This window comes from Xiphophorus maculatus, chromosome 18, assembly GCF_002775205.1.
Source record: "Xiphophorus maculatus strain JP 163 A chromosome 18, X_maculatus-5.0-male, whole genome shotgun sequence".
Taxonomy (NCBI): domain Eukaryota; kingdom Metazoa; phylum Chordata; class Actinopteri; order Cyprinodontiformes; family Poeciliidae; genus Xiphophorus; species Xiphophorus maculatus.
In genome coordinates, this window is record NC_036460.1 from 23397598 (window position 1) to 23423204 (window position 25607).

General features: G+C 39.1%; 1 protein-coding gene across 3 annotated transcripts in view; it reads right to left on the reverse strand.

Moving 5' to 3' along the window:
• The window catches only part of sipa1l3 (signal induced proliferation associated 1 like 3), a 79412-nt gene that overhangs the window by 23901 nt on the left and 29904 nt on the right, over positions 1-25607 (reverse strand). For all 3 annotated transcript variants that reach the window (XM_023351149.1, XM_023351147.1, XM_023351148.1), the window contains exons 2-5: positions 16288-16372; positions 8090-8752; positions 5652-6624; positions 2713-2843 (exon numbers count right to left, since the gene is read on the reverse strand). In XM_023351149.1, coding sequence (XP_023206917.1) covers positions 2713-2843; positions 5652-6624; positions 8090-8551 — 1566 coding nt within the window. In that variant the 5' untranslated portion in view covers positions 8552-8752; positions 16288-16372. The remainder of the gene's footprint in view (positions 1-2712; positions 2844-5651; positions 6625-8089; positions 8753-16287; positions 16373-25607) is intronic.

Consider the following 25607-nt stretch of genomic DNA (forward strand, 5'->3'; position numbering starts at 1 on the left):
AAAACAAGCTGAATATATCTTGATAAAAAAGTTGCTCGTACGCTAGTTTTGTCTTGCACATACCTGCACTAAAAACTAGAAAAATACTTGGTTATTTTTGCAGTGTACACAGCTTCTAGAAAACTGCAAACTACAAATGTTGTTAAATATTTGGGTAGTGGTAAAACTGGGCCCACCAAAGCAAGAAAGAGTGCCTCCCTCATCCTCCCTGCCAAGCACACACACAGAAAAACGTGTGTGACTTAATATTTTTGCAGCACATCATACAGTCAAAGTGTACTGTCCCCTACTGATCGGTAATTAACCCACTTAATAACAGGAGGACTAATCCTGTATGGGGTTGGTACAGTCAGGAGGAGTGGGCTGCTCTCTTCACACCCCTTTCACTCACATGTGGAGTCGTTAAAAATGCATAACGCGTTCTGGAGCTGGCAGAGGCCAGAGAGAGAGAGAGAGAGAGAGAGAGAGAGAGAGAGAGAGAGAGAGAGAGAGAGCTGAACCTTGGAGGCTGGAATCTGCTGCAGAGGAATCAAACCTGATTGACAAGCAGCTGAAGTTATGAAGCTTTTGTTTCAGCTCGTCAGCTGCTGTGCGATGGTGGAGAGAGTGGCGTGCTGAGCTGGGATATCAGAAGTGGGGGGTGATTTAAAAAAAAAAGTAGGGGGTAGGAGGAGTGACGGGAGGCTGAGAGGAAGGAGGGCAGAGAGAGCAACTCTCTTCACCTTGCTGTGTCAGCACCGCTGTGCAGAATTAAATGACATACTTAGAGAGGAAGGATATTTGAGAGGCGCTGCGGCTTGAGTGGGACAGAGTAAATTCAGAAATCAATGTCTCCCTTCTTTTTTTTTACCCCCTCTGTGGGAACAGCAGGCCTCTTTCTGCTAGCTTAGCTCTGTGAGCTTGAGCAGACAGGCTCCATTGTTGTATCAGAGCTAAAGTGATGAGGCCAGGCAGCCATGTAATCCAGCTAAAGACAACACCACACCAACCACAATGAAGACTTCACTTCCACTGAGACCACATCAACATAATGAACACGGCGGGAACTTTGTTTTTGAGTTTTTACAATGTTGAGACCAAAAAAACCCCAATTCCAACAAAAAGAAGTGACTTTTTTTAAGACTCCCAAGACCCATGTTGTGTTCTTTTTAGGTGACCCTGAATCTGGTAACATTATAACAAATAAGCATAAAGCATGCATTTGTATTAAACACCCATAGCTGTGATATCGCATAACAAAATCCAGTACAACCCATTACCTCTAGAAGTCACCTCATTATAAATAGAGTCTACCTGTATGTAATCTAATCTCACTTCCTGATCACATGACATCCAAATTTAGCATTGTGGCTTAAATACAAAATCTCATGCACATCATCCTGAACACAACATCCACATTGTGGAAAAACTGTGGTGGAAGTATCATGCTGCGGGGATTTTTTTCCTGGGATGGATAAAACATAGAAACCCAGGAAAACCCTGTTAGAGGCTGCAAGAGACTTGAGTCTGGGGCAGAGGTTCACCTTTATGCAAAGCAACAACACCAATACATATACAGTCGAAGCTGCATGTGTAGGTGTGTGCTGCAGGTTTCATACACTTTTTGCCACAGTAAAATTTAAACAAAGTGAAGGTTCAAATTTTTCCAGCACAGCATCACATGTTGGAGAAAAACAAACAATGAAAATGAACTAAAGAACACAGTTTCAATTCACTATTAATAATATATTGTGATAGTATTCTACAATCAACAGCAGGGACAAGGTAAAGTAAAATATGACAAAATTTTTGTTTTGAAACGTCTTGAGTGGTCTGAGAAAGTTACAAAAAGAATCTCTAAAAAGTTTTCTCGCATTTAACAAATAGGAATAATTTTGTTGATTCTAACTGATCTAAAACAAGAGAAGTTTGGTCTGATTTAACTTCAGATAGTGAGATAAAATACATCTATGTGTCTCATTATTATCTTTAAATAATAAAGTTGATTTCAACTTAAAATACTGCTTTCCAAATGTAAGCTTTTAATCAAATGTTAGCTTGCACTTTATTACTAAGTGCACTTTGACCATCAAGCACTTTCCAAACCTTGGTAATTGAAATTCAAACATTTTCAAGGGTTTCAAGCACCCGTACGAACCTTGATGTTAGAACGATGTCGACCAAGGCAAAATTCACAAGAAAATCTGAAAACCAAATCCATATGTGCTTTCCATCCAGTCTGACTGAGCCTGAGGTGTTTTGCAAAGCAGAACAGACAAACATTTCTGTCTCTACTCAAGATGCAGAAAGCTGGAAAGGTATAAATTTAGGGAATGTGGCCCTGCAAATAATTGTCTCAATGATAGTTCGTTAGAAAAAAAAAAACAAAATAGAAACTATTTCTAATTCTTCTTCACAGTTATTTAGTACTTTGTGTTGGTTAACCAGAAAAAAAATCCCAGTTCACACATTGCACTATATTTTGTCCATGAAAGCAAAGCAAAGTTGTCATTGAAGGCATGCCAAATGCTTCAGACACAGCACATAGTGTTTACTTTGGCTTTTATGTGCACAGACTGAACAGGTGGAATGTTCCCAGTGGCAGGACAGAGACGAGGCTTAAGCTGATGGGTGAACGGAGAAAAACTGGGAAAGAAGACGGGCCAAAAATCTGGGTGAGGAATTAACCTGACTCATCACTGCATTGTCAATCAGAAATCTTTACGGGCGTACCTCACTGGTCCTGATGATTATGCGGTACTGGTACTGGTCTTTGTGGTCTTTGGTATCCTCCACTTTCTCCCTGCGAATGCTCACGGCCACGGGGCCCAGCTTATCGTCCGTCCCGAAGTAGTTGGAGTGGTCTGGTGAAGGACAACGATTAACCAAGTTTACAGTTTGTGCTGAGAAAAAGTTTTCATCTGTTTACGTCTGAACATGAGGTGGTGTTATGTCTATGGCTACAACACAGGAGAGGCTGGTACACCTTGCTTGAACTACAATGGTCATAAAAAGTAAAATATGACCGTAGATCTTAAACAGATGCAATGAAGTTTGTTCTTTAACTGTTGGTTCAAGAAGAAGTTGGTCAGAGTTGCAGAGTTGGTCTACATGTCAGAGTTGGTTTACATGTCTACAAAGTGGAAAGGAGAAGAGAATGCGTTGAGTCGTGGGCAAAGCAGACACCATTATAATATTATAATTGATAATAATTACAAAATCAGTTTGAAAAAGTTAAGTCAGGACCAGGGTGCAAAGAAAGGGTTGAAGAAATAAGTGGTCGATAGTTATCAGATCTTTTACTTCTATTGGATGTAGGAATGATGAAGAAATATAGGTTGAATAATTAAATTAAACGATGCACCATAAGACTTTTCTTAACCTAGATTGATTTATGTTTGTCTTTGAACTCTGATCTGTCGTAATTTTAAGGGCTTTAACACATAAAGAAAACAACATAATCTTAGTTTTTGATTGATGCATAACATTTAACTAAAACACAACCACTACAAAGATGAATATTTCCTTTGTCACCTTTAAAAGATTAAAAAGTGTACTTTTCAAAATGTTTTGATTCCAAATAAATCAACTGTGACTGTTTCTACTTATTAAACATAGAGAAAGCTGTTGACAGACCGCACAAGCATCTCGCACAGCTGCTTCCAAAGCTTCAGAGTTAAGCCCTCTTCTAGCGAACGCCACAGGCAGCAGCGTAAACACAAATTATCCAGACTCTTCAGGATGAATACAACTTGGCAGATCCCTCCTCTAACTGGACTGAACAGGGACAACCCATCTGTGAGGAGACTCGTGTCTGATTATCTTGCTTGTCACGACCCGTAGCGAAAATGTCAGCTTTTTGATGAAGATCCTGACATCCACAGAAGCCGCAGCCACAGCAAAGACAGAAACACCACCGGAGCGGCGTTCAGGGGGACAGCTAAGACGGCATGGAGTCAGAAGACCTAATGTATTTTTGGAATGCTAACCTTTATTTGTGTGGCTGCAGCCCTGAGTCCTCCTTGCATACGATGTTCAAACATGCTTGTCTGCACGCATGCTCCTAATAACATTTGTCACTAATTAGTCCACAGCCAGATGATGCTTGCCAAAGGGGAAGTGACATCAAAAGTGTCTGAAGAGGTGATGCTGAATACAAATGGCCACACAGATCACATTAACCACTTACTTTCTGACACTAAAAGCCAGATGTAAAACAAAGCTGAGATGGCTCAGGTGTCAAATACTGGCTGTGTATCATCAGCTCAGAGTTTGCCAACCGTCCAAAAGCAGGTACATGTGTAATTAAAACTCCCGGAGGGCTGCCAGTCTACTTAACTCTGCTCTGTCCCAGCTGATTATTCAAAGCCAGTGGATGACATCTATTAAATAAGACTCTGGCAAACAATATCGACAGAATAAGACATAAACCTGAATGACAGAAAAATAGCAATGACATACAGACATGACTCTCTGTAGAAAAACTAACAGTAAATAAATTAGATGACATTTAGTTATTAAATACAAGTATAAAAATAAATTGTGGTTGCAGCTTCTCAACTGGGATCACTCGTAGATTCCTTGTTGTATTTGGCTTAAAGTATTTTTCTTTCAAGCATGTTTGCATTAAGGCTGCAGCTAACAATTATTTTAGTGATCGATTCTACTTTGACAATTAGACGATTCTAATGAATCATATCAATAAAATATTTAGCTGGTTGGCTATCGTCAACCTTCTATGAGTTCTTATACCTGACACTGATGATAATGCTTAATTGGAAGTAAAATCTCGACCCAATTACCAATATAGTGAAGTGCTGCGTCTAAGCACCACATTATAGAAGACAAAGGTAAAGCGGTACTGATTGAGGAGAACAGAGGGTGGTACCAGGGTTTTTAGCTTTAAACAGTACAAGAAGTGTACTGTGAGATAAAATAAAGCTTCAGTTGTCTGTGAGGTACGGTACATTTTATTATTCTGTTGCAATGACTAACGCTCTCAGCAGAAGACATGGTGTTCAAGCCCAATCTGACCCGACTAATTAACTTTAATTACAGGCCCAAGCCCAAAGTAAAGCAGACATACTATTTTAATTACGATTTTACTGCGTTTGTTTTCAGGCTATGATTTGAGTAAGCAGTGTCCCTTCTTCAGTTATCAGCGTTTGCTCCCAGCTCCATCTTGTCGCTTGTTGTGTCTGGTGGGTGAGTCAAGTGTAAGTCATCTGGGATATGTGATTGATAGGAGCAGAGCAGGACCGGGTTGGGTGCACATTAATGTGCAGTGCGCTGTTACCGTCTAATGATCATCTGCTCCTTTCTTTCTTCTTTTCCTCAACAGGGTAAACTACCGCCTCATGTGTTTAGACAGTAACAAGTAGATTAACTTTATATTATGCATTCTTGTTTATTTTTCTCTGTGGTGTACACATTGTAAGCTTTATAAATGTGAAACAGAAGCCTGAGGACCACACGACCAAGCAAGTTTTCAGGTCGGGTTCTGGTCATAAATCTAAAGTCTACAGCAAAATAAAACAATTTTGTCATGATTATAAGTCATATTTTTGAAATAACGGAGTTGAGCTAATAATCCAGCCACCAACCAACCAAACTAGCTAACAGCCCTTCCCTGCACCACGGGTCAAATGTGTTGCAGTGTAACTCAGCGTTACCTTTCCCATGGAAGTAGTCTCTGTAGTAGCGAGCCCCCTGGTCTACATGCTCTATGCCGTATAGTTTCAGTCTTTCCAGCCTCATCTCCTGTTCTTCAATGGGGATCTCAAGCACAGATATGCTGGCATTACTCTTCCTCAGCCACCCTCTTCCTCCATCTCCATCTCCTCGTTCTGCTGAGGAGCTGAGGAAGCTCACGTTTCTCTCCCTATGCCCGCCTATCTCATTGAGGAAGTGGGGACAGGAGAGGAGCAGTGGGCTTGAAGTGTGCGCTGCAGGCCCATCTAGAGGGTCCGCAGGTAGGGAGGGAAGTGTGGAGCTCTGATCGAGGTTAAGGGTCAGATCCTCGATGCTCGAGTAAATGGGGTCGTTCAGGTTCGGAGCTGACAATCTGGAGCCAGACAAGGACGAAGCGGCCGATGCTCCGGTGGCGGTGTTCCTCCGCTGAGTAGAAAAGCCGCGCTGAGATGCTGCCTCATGGAGGTCGAACAGGACGCTCTGAGCATCAAAGTGGACAAAGCTCTTTGGACACACCCAGGGTTTATAAGAAGTATCTGTAGAGCATCTGCCTCCCCTGTCCTCGTTAGCCTCTCCCTTTCCTCCGTCCAGCTCCCCCCGACTGGAGCTCCGAAGCTTCCTGAACAGAGAGGAAGTACCCAGCGCAGACTCCGTCCCACCACTTTTCTTCCTCGCTCTCTCCGTACCGTCCTTCCTGCCTGTTCCTTTGTCATCCCCACCTGTGGGAGCGGGGGAGGGAGCGGCGGGGAAAGGAGTCTTCGATGACGGATCCGGAACTCGCAGCAGCTCTCCGAGTTGTGCGGGAGCTAAACTGCGCTGGTCAGGCCTCTCCTGCTGGAACTGGCTGAGCATTTCAAAGAAGCCTTGCTCCGGAATGCCCTGGATGTCGATGGAAGAGGTGCTGCCGTACACTCGGAATCGGTTTCCAAACCCACCGCCACCTCGAGTCTCCACCTGAAGGCAGAACAAAGAGAAATTAATTAGAAAAAGGTCAGTAAGAGTTGTTTTTTTTGGGGGTGGAGAAGGTTAACAACAAAGTAATACAGTTTCTGCAAGTTAGTATTTAACTCGCAATTAAATACTAACTTGTATTTAATTTGCAAGTAACTAAGCAAATTAAATGCAGCACATAAGATGGTCTTACTCCAGCCCTTTTAGTATTAGAATTGAAATGTAATGTTTGCACATACTGTACAAAAACACTATGTGCAAACATGCTTTTTTAAAATCCTTCTTTAAAGAATTTTTTTTAAAAGAATAAAATCTTTTTTATTCTCCTTACTCTGACATTCAATCAGATAAATATTGACTGTTGTAAGTCAGATGGGATTTCTAAAATTATATTGGACACTCTTTGCAGCTTTGGCCAGCATCTTTACAAGGACTTTGTTTTTGTTCTGGGACTGCTACACACAGTTTGCACCAAAACCTGTTCTTCTCTGGAGGACAGAACCCAATGAACAGGGGATTGCCATGGTGTTTACACTTGCATATTATTGTTTGAACAAATGAATGTTCCTGCATCCAAGATTGAGTCACAATGCCCTACTTGATATATTGGCTGATTTTTGTAGATTTTTCCACAATCTCAAACAAGAAAGCAGTGTAATAGAGGCCTCCTAATACGTCCACAGGTGTTTCTCCAATTAACTCAAACACTTACCTGTCGCATTTTATATGTTTATATTCTGCAACACTGAATTTAGTTTTTTTCATTAATCATAATAAAAAAAATGTCATAATGAATCTATGTAACTTTCTGAAATTACAAAAATGTGAACTTTTTTATGATATTTAAATTTTTAGGAGTTGTAGTTGCATATTATACTGTATAAAATATTCAATTGATAAAAAAAGTGAAGAAATAATTGTACAATTTAAAAAACTATAAAACTTGTCGGGGCCTAAACTAAGACTGAAGCTTTGGGATTTTGCTGAACCTGATAAGGAGAAGGGGATATTCTTCCACTCAACCAAATAGAGTCTTTCTTACACTTTGAATTTCTTCACAGTGAGGGCTTTTAAGAATATCTCCATTAATAAAATAATGTTTTCTTCTACACCACACAAGCTCATTTGGCAACCATTTTCCCCTTCTACATCAACAGCATTTCACCAAAAACAAACAGAAAATGTAGCAGACTAAACCCATTAGAGACAAATTAATATTTTCAAGTTCTAATATTTGGGGGAACACTTTATCTAAGCCCACAAATGCTGTAAATACAGCTGGCAAGGCAAAGCAAACCATGGCTTTCTGCAGGCCAACCCAAACTGACTTCCATCTGTGTACCTCATTAGCAAGAGGTTTGTGTCGAAAACCTGGACTGCCGCCACAAGGAAATAACACATCCTCTTCTTCTCAACTCCAACGCAACGCACAGGAAAAGCAGAAATTGGAGAAATATTTCGGGCTCACCTCATTTTCATCCTGTTCGCTGAGCGTTACTTCACTGTTGGAGCGCTGTCTCAGTGGTGGGAAAACTCTTAGACTGAGAGGCGAACCTCTGTCACTGACGAACCCCCCGCCCCTGAACTCCACGTCTTTCGACCATCTGCGGGGTAGCCTGGCGACCCCTCCTCGCACCAGCCTGCCGTCGGATGACAAAACCGATGATGAGACGGAGTAGTCGTCGTAGTGATTGCTCCCGTTTTGCCCGTTTTCGAGCAGCGACTCCCGGGACTGTGCGCGACGGGGAGGCCATTCGGCGATCCTTGCACGAACACCCATTTTGGGCACAGAGATGCGCGGTTGTGCTGCTGGTTCTGTGGGGTGGCCATTGGGGGTGTGACGAAGTGGAGCGTTTTGGGGTAACCCTCCGCCTCCGTCCAGAAGGTCTGAGGAGACGCAGGTTACCCCCCTGTCTCTGTAAGTGTTCATGACGCCCCGGGAGAGCTCAGGGCCGGTGGGAAGGCTTCTGGCATCCCATCTCAGGAGGGGCACTGGGGAGGGGCCCCACACACACTCTGCTGTGGCCTCTAGCTCCCAGAAACATTGCTTTTAGTGGGGAGATGTAGAAAATTCAGTGATGCATGATGGAACAAGTCTGGATCCTCTTCCTTAAGGATTATTCTCAGCTTTCTGAAAGAGAAAGAAAAAGGAACAGAAAGCAATTAATTCAACAAATATAAAACAAATTAGGGCTTATTTTTAAATCGAAGAGCATGCGTGACCCAAATTTTAAACACACAACCAGAATGAGCTTTGGCTTCAGGAGGGCGACTCGCTCAGCTGTAACGTACTGTAAGACTGATAAGCCAGAGAGAAAACAAGGTGAAGGGATATGACAGAGAATTTCTCCCATTGAGGATAATCTTCAAGAGGCTGACATGGAATATTATCACTCACTCAGACGCTTGTACCTGCACACAGAACCACTTTGCTGCAGATTAAAACATTGAAACACTTGAGATAAATTCTGAAAAATATCATAAACCTAACCAAGTTGCATACAAAACCAATCTAAAGAGAATTTTCACACTACCAGGCATTCAAAGAATGCTACTATTAAAAAAAACAAAACATTCCACTCTCCACTTAAACATTCTCCCGTTTCGTTACAAGCAACAATTTATTGTTTTGCAGACTTCAGGAGATAGACCCACTTAAAAAGTAGTGCATCCTTATAAAGCACCTGTTTTATAATCCAATGGCCTTTCAAGGACAGCAGCTCATTCACAAGCATGTTTTGGCAAGCTGAAAATCCTTAAAGAACTTAAGATAGATACAGTCGTGTATCAGGAAAATACATTCAACTGATTGGGTAACACTTTAAATATAATAACCTAGCAAATATTGCTTCCATGTATACCGCCACAATTGTGTACACAAATAATGTGATGATTGTAATTTGGTAAATTGTGCAGCTCTAGGTTGAAATGATGAAAATAGAAAAAATGTATCATGCAATTACCTTTTTAATTAATTCTTCATAAAGTAGCTCAAGCTGAGAGAGTGGAAACAGAGTGTCTGTAAAGAGCATTTCCCAAGTCTTTGTTACAGATTCTCAATTGAATTGAGATCTGAACCATTCCCTCAGCATGTTTCTGCCACCACCATGATGGATGATCTCTGAAGGCAATTGGCTGAGCAGAGTATGAAACTAAAGAAGCTAAATAAAAACACACAACACTGATTTTTGATTTTCATTTGTAACTGTGTCTTCATAATTAAGCACTAATTTGGGTTGATCTGTCATGTAAAACGAGAATAAAATACATTGAAGTTTGTTGTTTTGCCAAAACCAAGGATGAACACTTTGAACGGGGGGAATACTTTTAAAAGCTTCTTAATGTGCTAAAGGTAAGGTTTTGTACGAAAAAGAAGAAGAAAAAATCAAAGCTGCAACTCTCTTCTTCTCTTTCTATAGAGGGAGACAATTACATCTTTGTGAAATTAACAGGGATGAATAAATACCAGAAGACAGAAAAGGGCAGCAGTGACACAGCATCAGCCGGAGGGGTGAGGTTGGATGAAGCCATAAATAGAGCAACGGGAAAAAGTCAAGAAAGAGCACAGTACATTGCTCAGTGAACCACATGGATGTGCCTCGATACGACAGTCACACAGCATCAACTCTTAATCCAATGGCCTTTCAAGGACAGCAGCTCATTCACAGGCATGCTTTGGCAAACTGAAAATCATTTTTATCCCCCTTTACTAAGAATAGGCAAAGGCATAAAAACAATATATTTTTGTTTTGAGTTCTTTCATTGTTAAACATTAGGAAAGTTTTTTTCTTTCTTTTTGTCCCCCCTGTTGAGACAACAGTATGACTTCACTGGGTGATGCAGCAAGAAATGGGAGCTTGGTGACATGTTGGTCTGTGAATTAAAGTGAAGAAATCAAGCCTGGCCCTTTTGCAGCATCTGTTGCAAGGGTCTTGTTCTCATCAAAATAACCAGTTTTCAGTGTTATTTATATGAAACACTTCCTCTGTTTTATAATCACAGTCTGTGCAGAGATAAAATGAGCAAATAGTGAGACCAGTCGATAAAATTTAAATTCGCTGTGTAAATGGCGATACTCCTGGTTGAAAAGGGAGATAATTAATGTAATTATTAAAAATAATCTACTGAGACGCAACAATGGAGGAAAACTCAAAATTGACCAAATTTACCTCAATAAACTAAGCTTCAATCGGTAAGTCTAATGCTGAGGAATCAAAAACTGTTTCCTATTCATTAAAATGCTTTTACACTAAGATCCAGCACATCAAATGAAACGGGAAGTTAGTATTGGCCTGGGAAAAACCTCATCTTCAATAATCTTACATGGCAAACAGGGCAGGTCACACATTTTTTTTCTTCCTTCTGCTCTCGCTTTTTGTTTGTAGTGGAGAGCCAAGTTGATATTTTCAGTTTTTTCTGCATGAAATCTCACAAAAAAGTAAAAAAATTCAAGAGCATTTTAAATAGGAGATTCGTAAAAGAAATATGGAGGAAAATGAGCCTAAGAATCTGTGAGGTTTGGTTATTTCAAATAAGGGAAACAGATGAGTGTTAAAAAGTAAAATGTGCTTAATTCATCCATCTGCGCAGCACTCCATTTTGGGATTAAAGCTCTTATCTCCATAAGTCTCTCCTCAAACTGCAGAAGTCACTAAAATATCTCAGTGAATTTGCCCAATGTGCACAAGAACACCATCTGCAGATAAACCTTTTATAATGTGCAGGTAGTTTTCAACATTCACTACAATCCTCATTCTGCTTATAATAAAACTATTACTTTACATATATTTTCATTTTAAAAAGTTCCTGAATTTATAATATTACTAGTACGCTTATTCATTAACAAAAATAATTTTCTTATTTCTCCCAAACTGCTCATTAACAGCACGTTTTTACATAATCAGGCTCTGATATTCAGATGGTCAAAGAAACTTACTTAAACATTTAGTTGAATCTTGAAGGTTTAAATCCACTAAACTAAATTTAAGTAATTAGAAAAGTGATTTAAAAGCCAAAAAGCAACAAATCCATAAAGAGCTATAAAATATTTACAATTCTTAAATCCTAACCTCTGAAAGCGCCAATTAGAATGACGTTTTTTTAGAGGGTTGCATTTCTTTGCTCATCTTGGTTTGTGTGAATTTTAGAAAAATGTATCAAGTCCAGCTTGACGAGGTGTGTGTGTTTCACAGCCCACAAGATATCTGCATCCTTGCTGAATCTATTTTTGGGCTGCATTACTCACACACTGGGACTGAAACACATAAAAGCATTAATGATCCCATTCACGGCTAACAGCATCTCACTTTACGTCTTTTTAAGTCGCCACACCAGTGTGTCCCGTCTTTGTTTATGAAGGAGGAAAAGCATTTCCGAGCCAAAGGCTCCTGCTCTGATCATGCTTTCTGACAGAGTCTGTCCTCATTCAAAAGGCCGTCCTGTGATCCACTACGAGACCCGATCCCAGATTATCCGCCCCAGCTGCAGGGGTTGGAGAATGGCTTCATTATGTGGCTGATGAGAGAGAGCAGTCTGTTTGATCCGTCTGAAACACACCTACGTTAATAAGGACACCAAAACCGTGTTGATGCATGAAATGTTACATAAAGAGACGGCTTAATTTGTGTAATTATGCATAACTGAGAAAAGATCCGGGGGGCAGAAATCATCTTTGCTGAAGTCAGAATTATGCACACGCATTAAGGTTCGGTCCACAGTTCAGGGCATAATGAGCAGACATTTAACGCCTTTTAATTGCTCACATACACTGATTGATTAGCATAAAGATGTGGCACCTCTAATATGGCTCCATCATTCATTCTTTTCTCTGCACACTGGCTCTGACTTGCCCAGCATGCGGCAGGCTTGGCGCATGCACCGCAAACATGCATCGAGGCTGGTAATTACGCTGGTTAGATGGTAGTAATGACAGAGCAAGCAGAGAGGGCCAGCTCGCAAAGGAATGAGCGTAATCACTGTGGAGGAGGTGCCGCCGCCGCTGCTCTTCAGTCACAGCAATGCAGAGGACCTCAGATCAGAGAAGACTGAATAAAAATCTCTGAATTAGAGGCGAGGAGGGATCAACCTCCCATATGTTACAGCAGGGTACGCCAACATTCAACAGTCACGTGACGCAAGAATGCATCTCCCAACACTCAAAGGTTTCTGAGAGTCAACAAAAATATGTGATGAAAAAAGATGACAAAACCAAACCATCTAGAGGTGATCTGAACGCATCAGCAACAGTATGTGTGGGAGAGACGAAGATTTAAGGGCTGGTTTGAAGAACATATGGTGGCACATCCGACTGGCAGACGGCAGACAGGAGCAGAGCCTGACGCCGCCATGCAACACAGTGCAGCACTGCATTGTGCAACAAGTCCATGTCGCTGACACATAGCAGCAAGTCTTGGTTTCAACAGATGTTACAAAGTAAAAGAATTTTGAAAAGTAGACAAACGTAAAAGTCAAAAATGTGGTTTCAATCTAGAGTATTTCAGATATCTTCAAACAATATAAAAAATTAAAATACAATTACAGCATTATCTCGGCTCTTTAATGTAGTAATGTCACGCCAATACAATTAGTATGAGTAAAAAAAAGTCATCAGATTAAGAAAAAGTAACTTCTTGTGCGTTGATTAACTGAAACAGCAAGAAATTAGTAAGAGATTTCCCAATGAACGCTTTTTACCAAACAGTTGAAAAAAGTTCTGATAAGTTCTTATCATTTCATAGATCATTAGCAATAAAAAAAGAATTAAAATCTCTCAATTATTGAGATGATTTTTGTATTTTGTAATTCCAAGTATATAGTGATGACAGTACTTCTGTTTTCTTGATTTTTAGTTAAACAATGAATCATCTTTGCTGCGCAGAAGTTCTTGGCCAATAAAACCAAAGCCAGTTCTCTGGCGTAAATTGTGATTTTAGGAACGATTTTTTAAGATTTACACCTTTCCTTGAAAAACAACACAGTAGACGTTGCTGCAGAAAATTATGTCAGTATTCAACTATTGACAGAAGAATGAACTGAGCGGAAGTGCTAGTCATAAATACAACTTAAGCTACAAATTATGACCACATGAGTGTTAATTTCTTGGCATTTAAAAATTATTTGCATCATTAATGCAATAAATCTTCCCTCTTTGTTGTTGCTCAACAACAAAAATGCTGCGAGACTTTAACATGCCGCTCTTCCAGTTTGGTGAGTGCTAATCGTGCCAGGCACAGAAAGACACAGAGGACAAACAGCAGCCATAAATCAGATGTCACTGCATTAAATGTCAACTGTACTTGACACGAATAGGAAAAATTACACAAACGCATCAAAATCCATTCAGAAATGTTGGGGCGACCGTTCTCGTTTGTCTTGACGTTAAAACAATTTGAAGTAATGTTCTCTCAGTGTACTCAAAGAAAATCTGGATCTTAAACTAGGAACATTTTATCAACTAGCGTGCTTTTTAAAGATATTTTAATTCAATCAGGGGTCATAATGGGTCATATTTCACAAGAACAGCACAACAAACTGGAAACCAGATCCAAAAAAATGGGGTGAAATGTAAAAAAAAAGAAAGAAAGACAGAAGTAGTATATTTTTTACTTTTTCACCTACCACTTTGTTGAATAATAATGTTTTTTTTAAAATACTTTTTCCACTATCACGAGTGTCTACAGAAAACAATATTTAAAGCTGAGCAACCTTCAAGGCTTTTTGTGGGTTTGAACCAAGGAGAACTAAAAACAAAGGCATCACTGCTGAAATGCTAAAATGTCAGAGCTCTTAAGTGAACCAAGTATATATGTTAGGGTTTGAATGTTTCATTGCTCCCCTTAAGCTCACAAAGACATGCTGCAGAACGACAGTGTGTCTACTTGCAATCCCCCGATGGAGTAAAATGATTTACTTCCTCCATCCCACATTTAACATGCAGATTTACTTGTTGATGTTCTGCTGTCATGATTATTAAATGATCACTTACAGCTGTGTGTAAAAGGGAAAGAAACAACAGAAAACCTCCAACTATGTATATAGAAGTCCAAATAATGACATGATTTAAGTATATTACTCCTGCTTTGGGATACGAGTCTATCCCGCTTGATAAATATGAAAGTTGTCTTTTGTAATACAGAGAGAAAAACTTTAATCACAACAAAACTCTCACAGGAAACACAAGAAACAACAGTGACAAATGTGAACAGCAGGCTAGAAGGAAGTTCTCTGCCGAAGCCTCCGACTCTGCTCTATATTGGGCCTGTAAGTCTGTCTGGGTTATCTGGAGGCGACATCTCTGCCTCTCAGACCAGAGAGTCACCGAGCTGCACTTCTCTCACAGTCGCCCCGCTTCCCTCAACTCTTTTCCATCCCTGCAGTCCCTGTCTCTGCTGATTTCCGTCTACATCGTGCAGATGAATCTCCACTAAAGTTGTGAGTGTCACTTCAATCCGTCTGTTTGCCAGGCTGCTGTCCCATGACACCAAGACAGCCCATGAGGAGGAGGAGGAAGACTAAAGGATAGGGTGAGAGGACTAATTTAGCAAGTGTCAAACATTGATATAAAAAAGCTAATGATTTGGAGTTAGCAGGAGGAAATTAACTGTAGCCCACCGGTCATCATTTGCTGATCAATTTGGCAATAAGGATTTAAAAACTAAATGAGAATTTGTTTGAACTTTTAAATATCTCTGCAACTTTAAAAGATCCCAGACTACTAAATCTTGATTTAAACAAACACAAAACAGAAGGTTGAAGGAGAAAAAGACAAAAACAGTGAAGTTTTTAGAGCTCCGCTCCTCCCACATCACTGTATTTAGACTACACTTTCAGAACATATGCAGCTGAAAATGTTTCCTTACACGGCTGAATGCTCCAAATCAGCTCATTGGTGAAATCCAGAACTGAGCAGAAAAAAAAAGCTCTGGTGTTTGCTTAGGTCAGGAAAAGATTGTGAGCAGGCATGGATGGGTATGACTCTCTCATGGTGTAATCTTTCTGATCCAATGTCTGTATTGGACTATGATTCTTGAATTATAAATCTGATTTAAACAGTGTAGTTCTGTGCTGCTGCAGGTTATATTTTCACACTTTTAGCTTACAACTAGAAAAACATCCATGTCTTTATATATTATATATAGAGTAATATAATAAATGACACACAAAAAAACATGAATGTAAACCAGGCCTGCATGCTACAGCACATTATCATCACAAAAACACTGAACGTCAACTGCAATAAATATTAGCTAATTGTGCTTTGCATACAAGAGCTGTATGCCAGTAATGTATTTGGTAATGCTTGTTTAATGCAGTAAGATATTTCATAGGATTGCATTGAGATGTTTGGATAAAGTCATTACGGAACTACAAATAATTAGTTTTATATGCCAAAAGAGCAGATAAAACAATGCGTTGAGACAAAACAAAATTTCTTTCCAAATCAAAAATTGGAAAAAGTCTTGAAGAAACAATTAAGATAAATTTAAGAATAAAGAACATCTAATCTAATAGTTCTATGAAGCTCATTTATGGAGACAGAGATTCTGAATACAGAAAGCTCAATAACACTGGTTAACTGGTTATAATCTCTCATCAGAACATACACCAAATCGCTTAATAGATCATTCACATATTAAAATTAAACTTTTTAATATGCAGTAGTCTTACCTTTTCTGCCTTCAGTTGTGCAGGTAAAGCAATTAGTGAAAGGTTTGGTGCGACTGTGCAGGCAGAGGAAGCTCTGTACTTTAGTCTGTAAAGAGAAAAAAAGTGAAATAAAAGTTTCAGAAAACTGAAGTCAACTTGTTATTGTATTGACAGTGGACAGGGAAGTCCAGGGCTGTTCTTGGTATACATAATAAAAATACTTTAAGCACAGGGTAAGTTAACATCAACAACAAGCTAACAAACTTTTTTTTCTTAATGTCCTCCTGAACTAGTTTGCTCTATGAAACATCTTCATTGTGTTTTTTTTTTGTTTTTTTTCCAGTGATCTGTATGGGGTAATAAAAACTAAATGCCATCGATATGGGTGTATTGTTGGTGAGGATACTGAGCAGATATGCCTGAGGCTGTCTATCTGTGCTGCACTGTAAACAAGTCTCCATGGACATACTCAAACAGAGACATAAACTCCTGGTAGTGTAGGTTTCTGCTGATCAAAAACTTTACCTTGGAGCAACAATATTACAACAGTAGACAAATCCAGACTTAATTTGCACACAAAGATAAAAAGAAACAAATACAAGCCCTCTGAACTCTCTTATCCTGTCTAAAGCTACCATTTTAATAGGTGAAATTGCAGAAGACGTGGAGGCAACATGAACTGCTTGAGAGTGAGGGGCCTAAGAGCAGTAGAGAGGAGCGTATCAGAAGGTCTTAGTAGATTACCAGGAGGGGCAGGGTGGTAGCAAGCAAACAATGTCCTGAGGGGAACCATTGTTACTGTCTGGCAAATACAGTTTAATCAATACTGATCTGTCAGGGTCCACTTATCCTGCCAAACACAACATAACACTTGAGGGGAGAAAATGGGGGTAGCTAAGAGTCACTGACTGGGTGAGTGACTGTTTTACCACAGTAAAGTGTTGCCACATCTTTAACTTGCTCATGTATTAATTCCTCTTGAACCAAACCAAAATGTTTTCGCATTTTGTCACATTACAACCGCAAAATTAAAATTGGGATGTTTTTGTGATAGGCCAATAGAAAGGAGCACATAATAATTACATGGAAGCTGGACTTGAACCTGAAAATTGATTTACTTGCAGCTCCCCGAGTCAAAACCTTTTTGAGCCAATTTTCATTGCAATTGCAAACGAGGTATTTCTCAGAGCGCATCGCAATTCTAGAGGATGACTGTTTTGGCCATTCCAAGAACAGTGTGTTTAGGGTGCTGATGGTTTCCCACCACATGCACAATTTGGCAAAGAAAAGCTCAAATCTGGTCACATCTCACCAGAGCACCATCTTCCATTTATTTCCTGTTTAATGCAACCAGGTGGCAAGCTGTATGAAAACTTCTCAAGGCCTTTACAATGGCTGCCTTCTGATGTCACTCTTTTACGAAGACCAGATTTGTAGAGTGCTCGAATAATAGTTGTTGAATATTTTCTCAAGGCAACAAATATGCCTACACACAGCACATGTGTATATTATAGAACACATATCAAAGGCAAATCATATCACATTTTTAAAAAAGTCACTAACGTGGAAAAAGACTGAAGTGGAACTAGGGGGATGTGTAACTTTGTCTTAAAAACGTTAATATAGACAACGTATGTGATCAAATTAATAATTAAATTATGTATTTATTTGTGGAGCTGTTCTATCTGGTTTATTGTCAAGCTTTGTTTCCAGTGTAAATACATAAATAAATAAAAAAACAAGAGTGATCTAATCTTTGCTTTTAAAAGGTCTCAACACCACCCATACCAAAGGACGCAGAGTATAAACAAGTGGAGTGTCCATCATTACTGGTAAACCACATGGATGCCACAAGACGCTTCTCGCACAAGTTTACAGAGTCGAGTCAACGCCTCTTCATAAGGTCAGTGGTTATTAAGAGGATCAGAAAGCTGGTTATGTAAAACAAACACAGGCGGATTCCTGAACAAGCTTAAAGCTTTTGCTTTCTTACCATTAAAAGTGAACCTCTGTGAGCAGCAGCGGCGGCAGCAGAGATAATGTTCCAGCAGGCATCAGCGCGCTACTGTCTGAGCGTGAACTTGGGTGAGTGCGACTGATTGCATCTTGAGCATCTGGTGTATATTTAGTAGAGGAATCGTTCTGTGCAGCACTGCCAGACAGAATGACTGTCAAACAGCCAGAACCAAGATGGACTAACCCCCTCAGTGGATGTCTGAGAACAAGGATGAACCCAGAATAAATAGCCTCGTAAATAAATAAGCTCATCTGTCAGAGGTTTTGCTAAGAAAAAATGCAAATCCTGTCTCATTATAGTGGATGTGCAGCTTGCTCACTGGAGATGAAACATCCCCAGGTTTGTTTGTTAACTTGGGGGGGAAAAAAGAGAAAAAAAAGACTGTGGACATTAATTAACATGAAGACTTGAGTCCATCATGAGAAATATGTCAGATTTAACCTGACAGGCTATTTTTGCACACGGTTTCTTGCAGATTGATGGTGTAAAAAAAATAGAATGAATAAAGAAAAACTCACAAACGCATAAATAGAAATGACTGAAGCACATAGAAAATAAAATCACAACATCCACTACTCTGAAGTGTGACAGCACAGGGGGGAAAAAAACAAGAGTATAAAGCTGGAAGGATGCCTGCACCTTTACCATCACTGGCATTTTGTTGTGGGTAAGATGGATTATTGTCAACTCTGGTGCAGAAACCTTCTTCTGTCAGTCCTCCTTCACACTTCAGCCTGCTAATAACATCCCAGCTTTAACACAAAGATTGTGACAATATGTGTGTGAATTCCCATGTAAATGTGAATGGACAATTCTGATGTTAAAATTGTAGTTTTGACAAAGGCTTCACAATATCAAGAAAGCATATAATTTAAATACTATTGCAATACAATGTGACAGTATTGATTACATTTAACCCAAATTTTTCCGGTTTACTTCTTCATCATAATGTTTTCACCATTTCCACTGTGCCTCGTTTCCACTGAGTGGTACAGCTCGGGTCGGTGTGGTTTGGTACGCTATTTTCTCTGTTTCCATTGTAAAAGTGGCTCATGTATCCGATCCGTACCGCACCGTTCAGCCGGGCCCCCTTCTGCTGGGTGGGGAAACACCGTCAAACTGGCCAAATACAATACTTGGATGGATCGTTGCATGCATGACACTTTAAAACAGTATTCTACCAAATATTCTGTCCAAGCAGCTCTTTGTGATTATGATATTGTATATGCTTATTGCAAGTTTCAATGAGTTAAAATTAAGACCTTTTAAATACTTTTTAATACCATTTCGGTTTAAATTTAAGACCTCGAGTCAAAGTCTTTTTAAGGCCATACATTTTTATTTTCAAATTTTACACTTTTTAAAACCCCCTGGGAACCAAGATATGCAGATATTGTAATGACGATGATAATTCAATATATTGTTCATCTGTTGTTTTCAGAAATAAATTGACTATAAATAGCACATCTACGACCACATTCAAATATTGCCAGAAATTGATCACAATCTTACTAATTAACAGTAAGCTTACTAATTGTGACATACAAGTTACAAATTTAAGTAAATGTAATGGCTCACGTAGTATGATTTAATCTAATGTGCCAGAGAAAATTCATGTCTGTGTGAATATTCACACAGAAGCCAGAGGTGGGCAATGAGCACATATGTGTTGAAGAAGGTGACCCCATACAGAGCAGGCAGTGCTGGTTCACTCAAACTCCAACACTGGGAGGTGGAGATTGACACTCTTACGACCTTTTCACAACTCAGATTTCCCACCATCCTCTGTGATTCTGATCTGTTTTCTACTGTATGCACTGAAACTGAACAGTGCATGTTTTTATCCTCCCTAAAATGGCTTCACTGAACTATAGGTGCAGGTTTCTGCACGTAATAGTGAGTTAAATTAAAGACATTTAAGGTTTGTTATGACTTAAATTTAAAACCAACCTGAAATAAGTCACTTTCTGATCAACTTATTTATAACAATAAGCGATTAAAAGAACTTTGTCAACTTAAGTTGTAGTTTTTTTAGGACTGGCTCGAGCCTGGAGGACTTTTACGCCTCCCAACACTATAAAGCACACTTCATAATAGTTATTGAATACAAGTTTTAGCAATTGAAATCCTGTCAAATCCAAACATCCTTAATTCCATTTTAGGCATCAAAGAATCTGTCCCTTACTTTCATATGATTTTTATTTAATAAAAATAAAATTATATAAACAGTTGATTGTTTATAGAATGAAAATAATGGGAGTACTTAGTTTTGATCCGTGAGAACTAGACCTATTTACCAGTCAAAGCTGATCAAACAAAAACGATTAAATTCCTGTCTCTAGCCAATTGATTTCATAAAACTTGAATGTTTCAGAAATGTTGGTGAATAATAGTGCTAATTAAAGAGTTTGCATGGAAAAGACATTCATAGTTGATTTTTAACCTAATTTTGAGGAACACAAAAGGTGGAAGTAGGAAGCGTGGAAGTGCAGAACCCAGACAGTTTATGGTGAATACATAACAAACCCATATGCATCGCAAACAGCACCTTCTGCACCAAAGACTGTGTCCCCTACCGCATGATAAGCCTGGTGGGCTGCTTAGTCATATTTTCAAATTTCCTGTCAACATTTAACAATTATTAACACAAAAACAGTGGGCAGCTGGTAGACGGCCCTAGCATTCCAACCACCAGGGTTAGCAAGTTTTCTAGGGTGAAACCATAAAAGACTCACACTGTCAGGCTATTGACAGAGTGAGAAAAAAGTAAGCTAAGTAAGTTAAACAACAACAAACTTAGGGAACCAAATAAATTAACAACTGATGTGTAACGGCACTGTGGCCTTTTGGATTGAAAATTGACCATAAAGCACCTAAAGATTCCCACATCTACTTGTGTGTTTCTCAGGCGTCGTTTGACGTTTGTGTAACAATTAGTAATAAAGATGACTCATATGCTTGTAAAAGCGCAGGTGGTTTCCAACTCCGTGCTGCTGCTCTTCGGATTGAGCATTGTGCAAAACGTTACAAAACTAGGGAAGTACAAGAGTAGGAAACCAACAGAACAGAGTCAGTTTCAACAGGGTCAGCGGCATCATTTCCGCTCTAAGCAACATACAAAGCTATGAAGGCCACTAAAGCAGATAGCCTGACTAATTTATCAGCTAAAATCTGATTGTTTGATTCCCAATGTAATTTTATGAAGAGCATAATGGCAATAAAAGGTATAATATCCTGAGCAAAATGCACATGAAAGGAATTACTAAATTTAACACGGGTTTATTCTACATTTTTTATTAAGTTCTTGTATCAGAATAAAAAAAAACCCCAAAACAAATGTGTTAGAGATAATAAGATTATAAGTCACGCAAGTGTTATACTGGTTTAGCAGCAGTTATCAATTGTTAGTTTCCTGCTTTGAATAAAAACAGTTTCGTTCTTGTGTCAACTTAAAATTTTTATTCATAATGTCATACTGTAATAATTTCACACCAGCCCATGGCAAGTAGAAAAACTGGCTTATTTGAATGTGGATCTTTTTTCAGCAACAGGATCAAAAATGCAGAGTAGTGATCAGTACTAAAGCAGAGCTTGTTTCAGCAGAACCACTTCAAATGCTGACGGGTACTGCTGGTGCTGGTTACCATAGGAACGTGAAGGTGCACCAGGAAAAAGACATACGATGTAGGCGGATGACCGCAGGCGATGAGGACACAGAAAAATCACAAAACAAAGCAGTAATCTATAGGCTTTAGCCATCAGATGGCCACTTTATAGACTGATTAGTACAGTCACTGCAGCGAACAGCAGCAAAGCTCATAGGGAGCACATAAACTTTAGATCTACAAATCTTCTGCAGTGGTCTTTAATTTCTGCTTTGCCTCAAATGCAAACTTCCTCTGTTAAATCACTCTGTCTATGTTTCCTTGTTCATCAGCACCAAGCCACTTACAACTGTATGCCATGTAAGCTTCAAAGCATGCCTAAATGGGCATTAGAGTATTTAAAGTCACATAAACGAGCACTTATCAGCAAACTTCCAGCATCTGGAATTGTTTTTTGTTTCCATAACATAATCCAGTCAGAAAAGACTTCTCTCATCATCTTTAAGATTTTCTTATTGACAGTTTATGTGAAATCAATTTTGCTGGCATTTGAAACAAAAAAACCAAGAAGAACAGGGAATTTTTCATTTCATTTGATGTTTTTCCAACACAAGGGGCCAAAAGAGGAAAGTAGATGTAACTGATAGCTTAATGTATGATTAATTTGTAAAACGAGCAAAAACAAGCAATTCAAGGTAAAGTTAAGATCACATAAGCTACAATCTAATACTTCTCATTCATCAGTGTCATTCAGCTTACAGCAACAAATACATTAATGTTTTACACTTCAATATTATCGAAGGCCAGTTGCTATAAATTAGGTCTGCTTCATCAACAGTTTTGCAAAAAAACGTTTGCCCCTTTTTCAGATTTCTTTAGTTTTTTCTTTTTTGTTACAGATAGTCCAAATAAGCACAAAAAGCAGTTTTTAAATAATGACTTTCTTTATTAATGAGCTAAAATCTCTCCAAACCAACCTCGACCTAAGTGAAAAAGCAACCATCCCTCTTCTTGTTAAATAATAAATTCAGTGTGATTAACCACAGAAAACTGGAAGGATGAGCTCAAATTCACAAGCTTAAAATAGACTTTGTTACTGCCCAACCTGTAGAATCTAGAAATCTCCTAAATAAAAGCTGCCTGGCATCAAATTGGTCAGAAAACGTTGTTGCTGAAGTATGCTTTATGAATATATTTGCCTTGGTGTTATTAACTCAACCACCAACTCTGCGAGTTATAAGTGAGTTACAATTCCTTTGGCTACAAGACAATACTTAGATTTACTTTTTCACATGGAGCCATACTGGTTAGTATAGCCTAAATCAAAACAGAAGTGTTCTCTTACTTGATATAACATTTTATTTGTTGATCTGAAACATGAAAAAAAAGTGGTAAAAATCAAGAAATCTGTAGGTGAGCAGATACACCTTCCTTTGGAACACAAAAAGGTGAATCACTACACAAATTCCCACAAAACAATCAGCTGATAAGAAACACCTTTGTTTTTGTTTTTTGGCATCATGTGATGTCAGGATGTGAACACTGATTAGCATCTAGATTGTGTCAGCTACCTGTAGCTGCAGAACAAGACCAAGCCTTTATTTAGTCTGGCTGTCACACTGTCAGATGCATTTCTCTGCAGTGCAGAGTCATGCAGATCAGGCTCTAGATAGACTGACCACTTTATGTAGAAACAAACTACCCCTTCTCTACCGGTGTTTCGCCTACCCAAACGAACAGAAGCACATTGCTAACAGAACTTTTCTTTTCTGTTGCTAATTTCACTGATTTGCCTAAATGGTGTCTGCTTATAATGCAAGAAAACATTACGTCTCATCGTACAGGAGCCACAGTGCAACTTTATCGCCTTCGTCTGTTTTCTACTTGGTTGTGCCGTGGGACCGGGTGTGTTTCTGTGTATGTGTACGGTCACAGCAGCAGCAGCAGTGGGTGGGGTGGGGGGATGTTTTAGGCCATCACAGATGTTGCAGCTCCCACAGAGGGGTCCCAGGCCAGAGCTGTGGGCTGCTTCATCTTCACACTGATTAACCAAAGAGGAATGTAAAGGGTCCATCAAGAAAAGTCCTCAAATACTCGAAGACATGCAGTGATAAATGTTCAGTTCCTACACATTTGACACAACAAAATTCTGCACTTTGAGATGGATGGACACACTGATAAATAGACAAGGAAAGGACAAGCAGAGAGATGGATGCATGAATAAACTCATGGGTGGAAAGATAAAAAAAATGGAAGAAAGTGCAGATGGACAATGGACAGACTGATAAAATGGATGGTTGAATCATTTAGTCTTTTTTTCCCCCATACGTATCTATTCCTTGATAATATCAGTGCACCGATTGCAGTTTTTTGGCCGATCACCAATCTTTAAAAAACTGACCTGCCAATTCCAATCTAAGTCAATACCAATTTTTTTGTCTGAAAAGTTGGTAAACATAAAGACAAGGTCACTAAGCTAGCAACAATGGCGACGATTGTTAACTGTGCACATGCAGACGTGACCAGATAGGCGAGTCTGTCAGTCAGTCCTCTCAAGGCAGAACAAAAGTAAACAGTAAGTTATTTTCAGACTTTTGTGGAGGCAGATCAGATTGATCAATATGATTGGATTCTCATACAAATATCGGCCAAGCGACCTCCCGAAAGTAAGGAAACTGAAGCCGATTTATCAGTGCACCCCTACCTGATTATAATATATCCTATGCTTCTCCCAACTGCATAAAAACTGTTCTTAAAGTGTGCTAAAAGTTGTCCAGGATTGAAATCAATAGTGTTTCAGCTGGAAAGAAACCGTAAGGTTCAATTAAATCCAACATTTTCCTCTCGATGTAGTTTAAAACAGTGAAGCTGCAGACACATTCTTGGTATTCCAGACCCTAAACTTTTTCCTTGTGTAAAATCAGTTGATTCTTTAACTGCTGTGTTATAGTAATGCCAAGGTAGCGCAAACCCTGATGTAACAATAATTACTGTATTAATTTATTCTGACTTGAAACAGTAAAAGAGAATTTGTGATAAATACAGTAAGATAGTGCCTCAGATGTAAACAGTTTGAGATTTCCGTTTATGTGCAAAAAGCACAGAAATGCTAAAATATTAATTTTTTATGTCATGTTAACATGCTAAAAGGCCTGTTGGAGGAAGCACACTTTGCTAATGTTGGACTTCATAACTAGAATTAAATATTACATTCAGTCACAAATAATAAATCAGCAAGCATTAGGTAGCGCTACTCAAGCTGCATGCCTGTCAGAAATACACGCTTGATTAATTGTGAATAACATCTGGATTAATATCTGCTCACATGTCAAGCTGATGACAGCTCAAAAGCAGATTGAGAAAGTTACTCAGCTATAATAAATACATCTGTCATATTCAATTTGTTTGATGTAATGCTGATTAGTCTAGATTTCCCCTTTAACAACTTGTAGCAAGGACAGACAGATGTGTGACCAAATCAGGGATTTGTGTTCTTCTTCTCCTGTTTAACCACTGCCAGCTATGAAAAGTTAGCAGTGAGGATATTGTTGCAAACAAATTAACTATCTGGGAGTTAAACAAGCCTTAAAATGCAAGTGAATTACATTTTTGATGCAAGTAAACTAATAAAAAGTGCAAAGACAGCCAACTAGTTTCAATTACGGTAAGTTGCTTTAATTGCTGAACTACAAGCATCATTTCAGCAATACCATTAAACA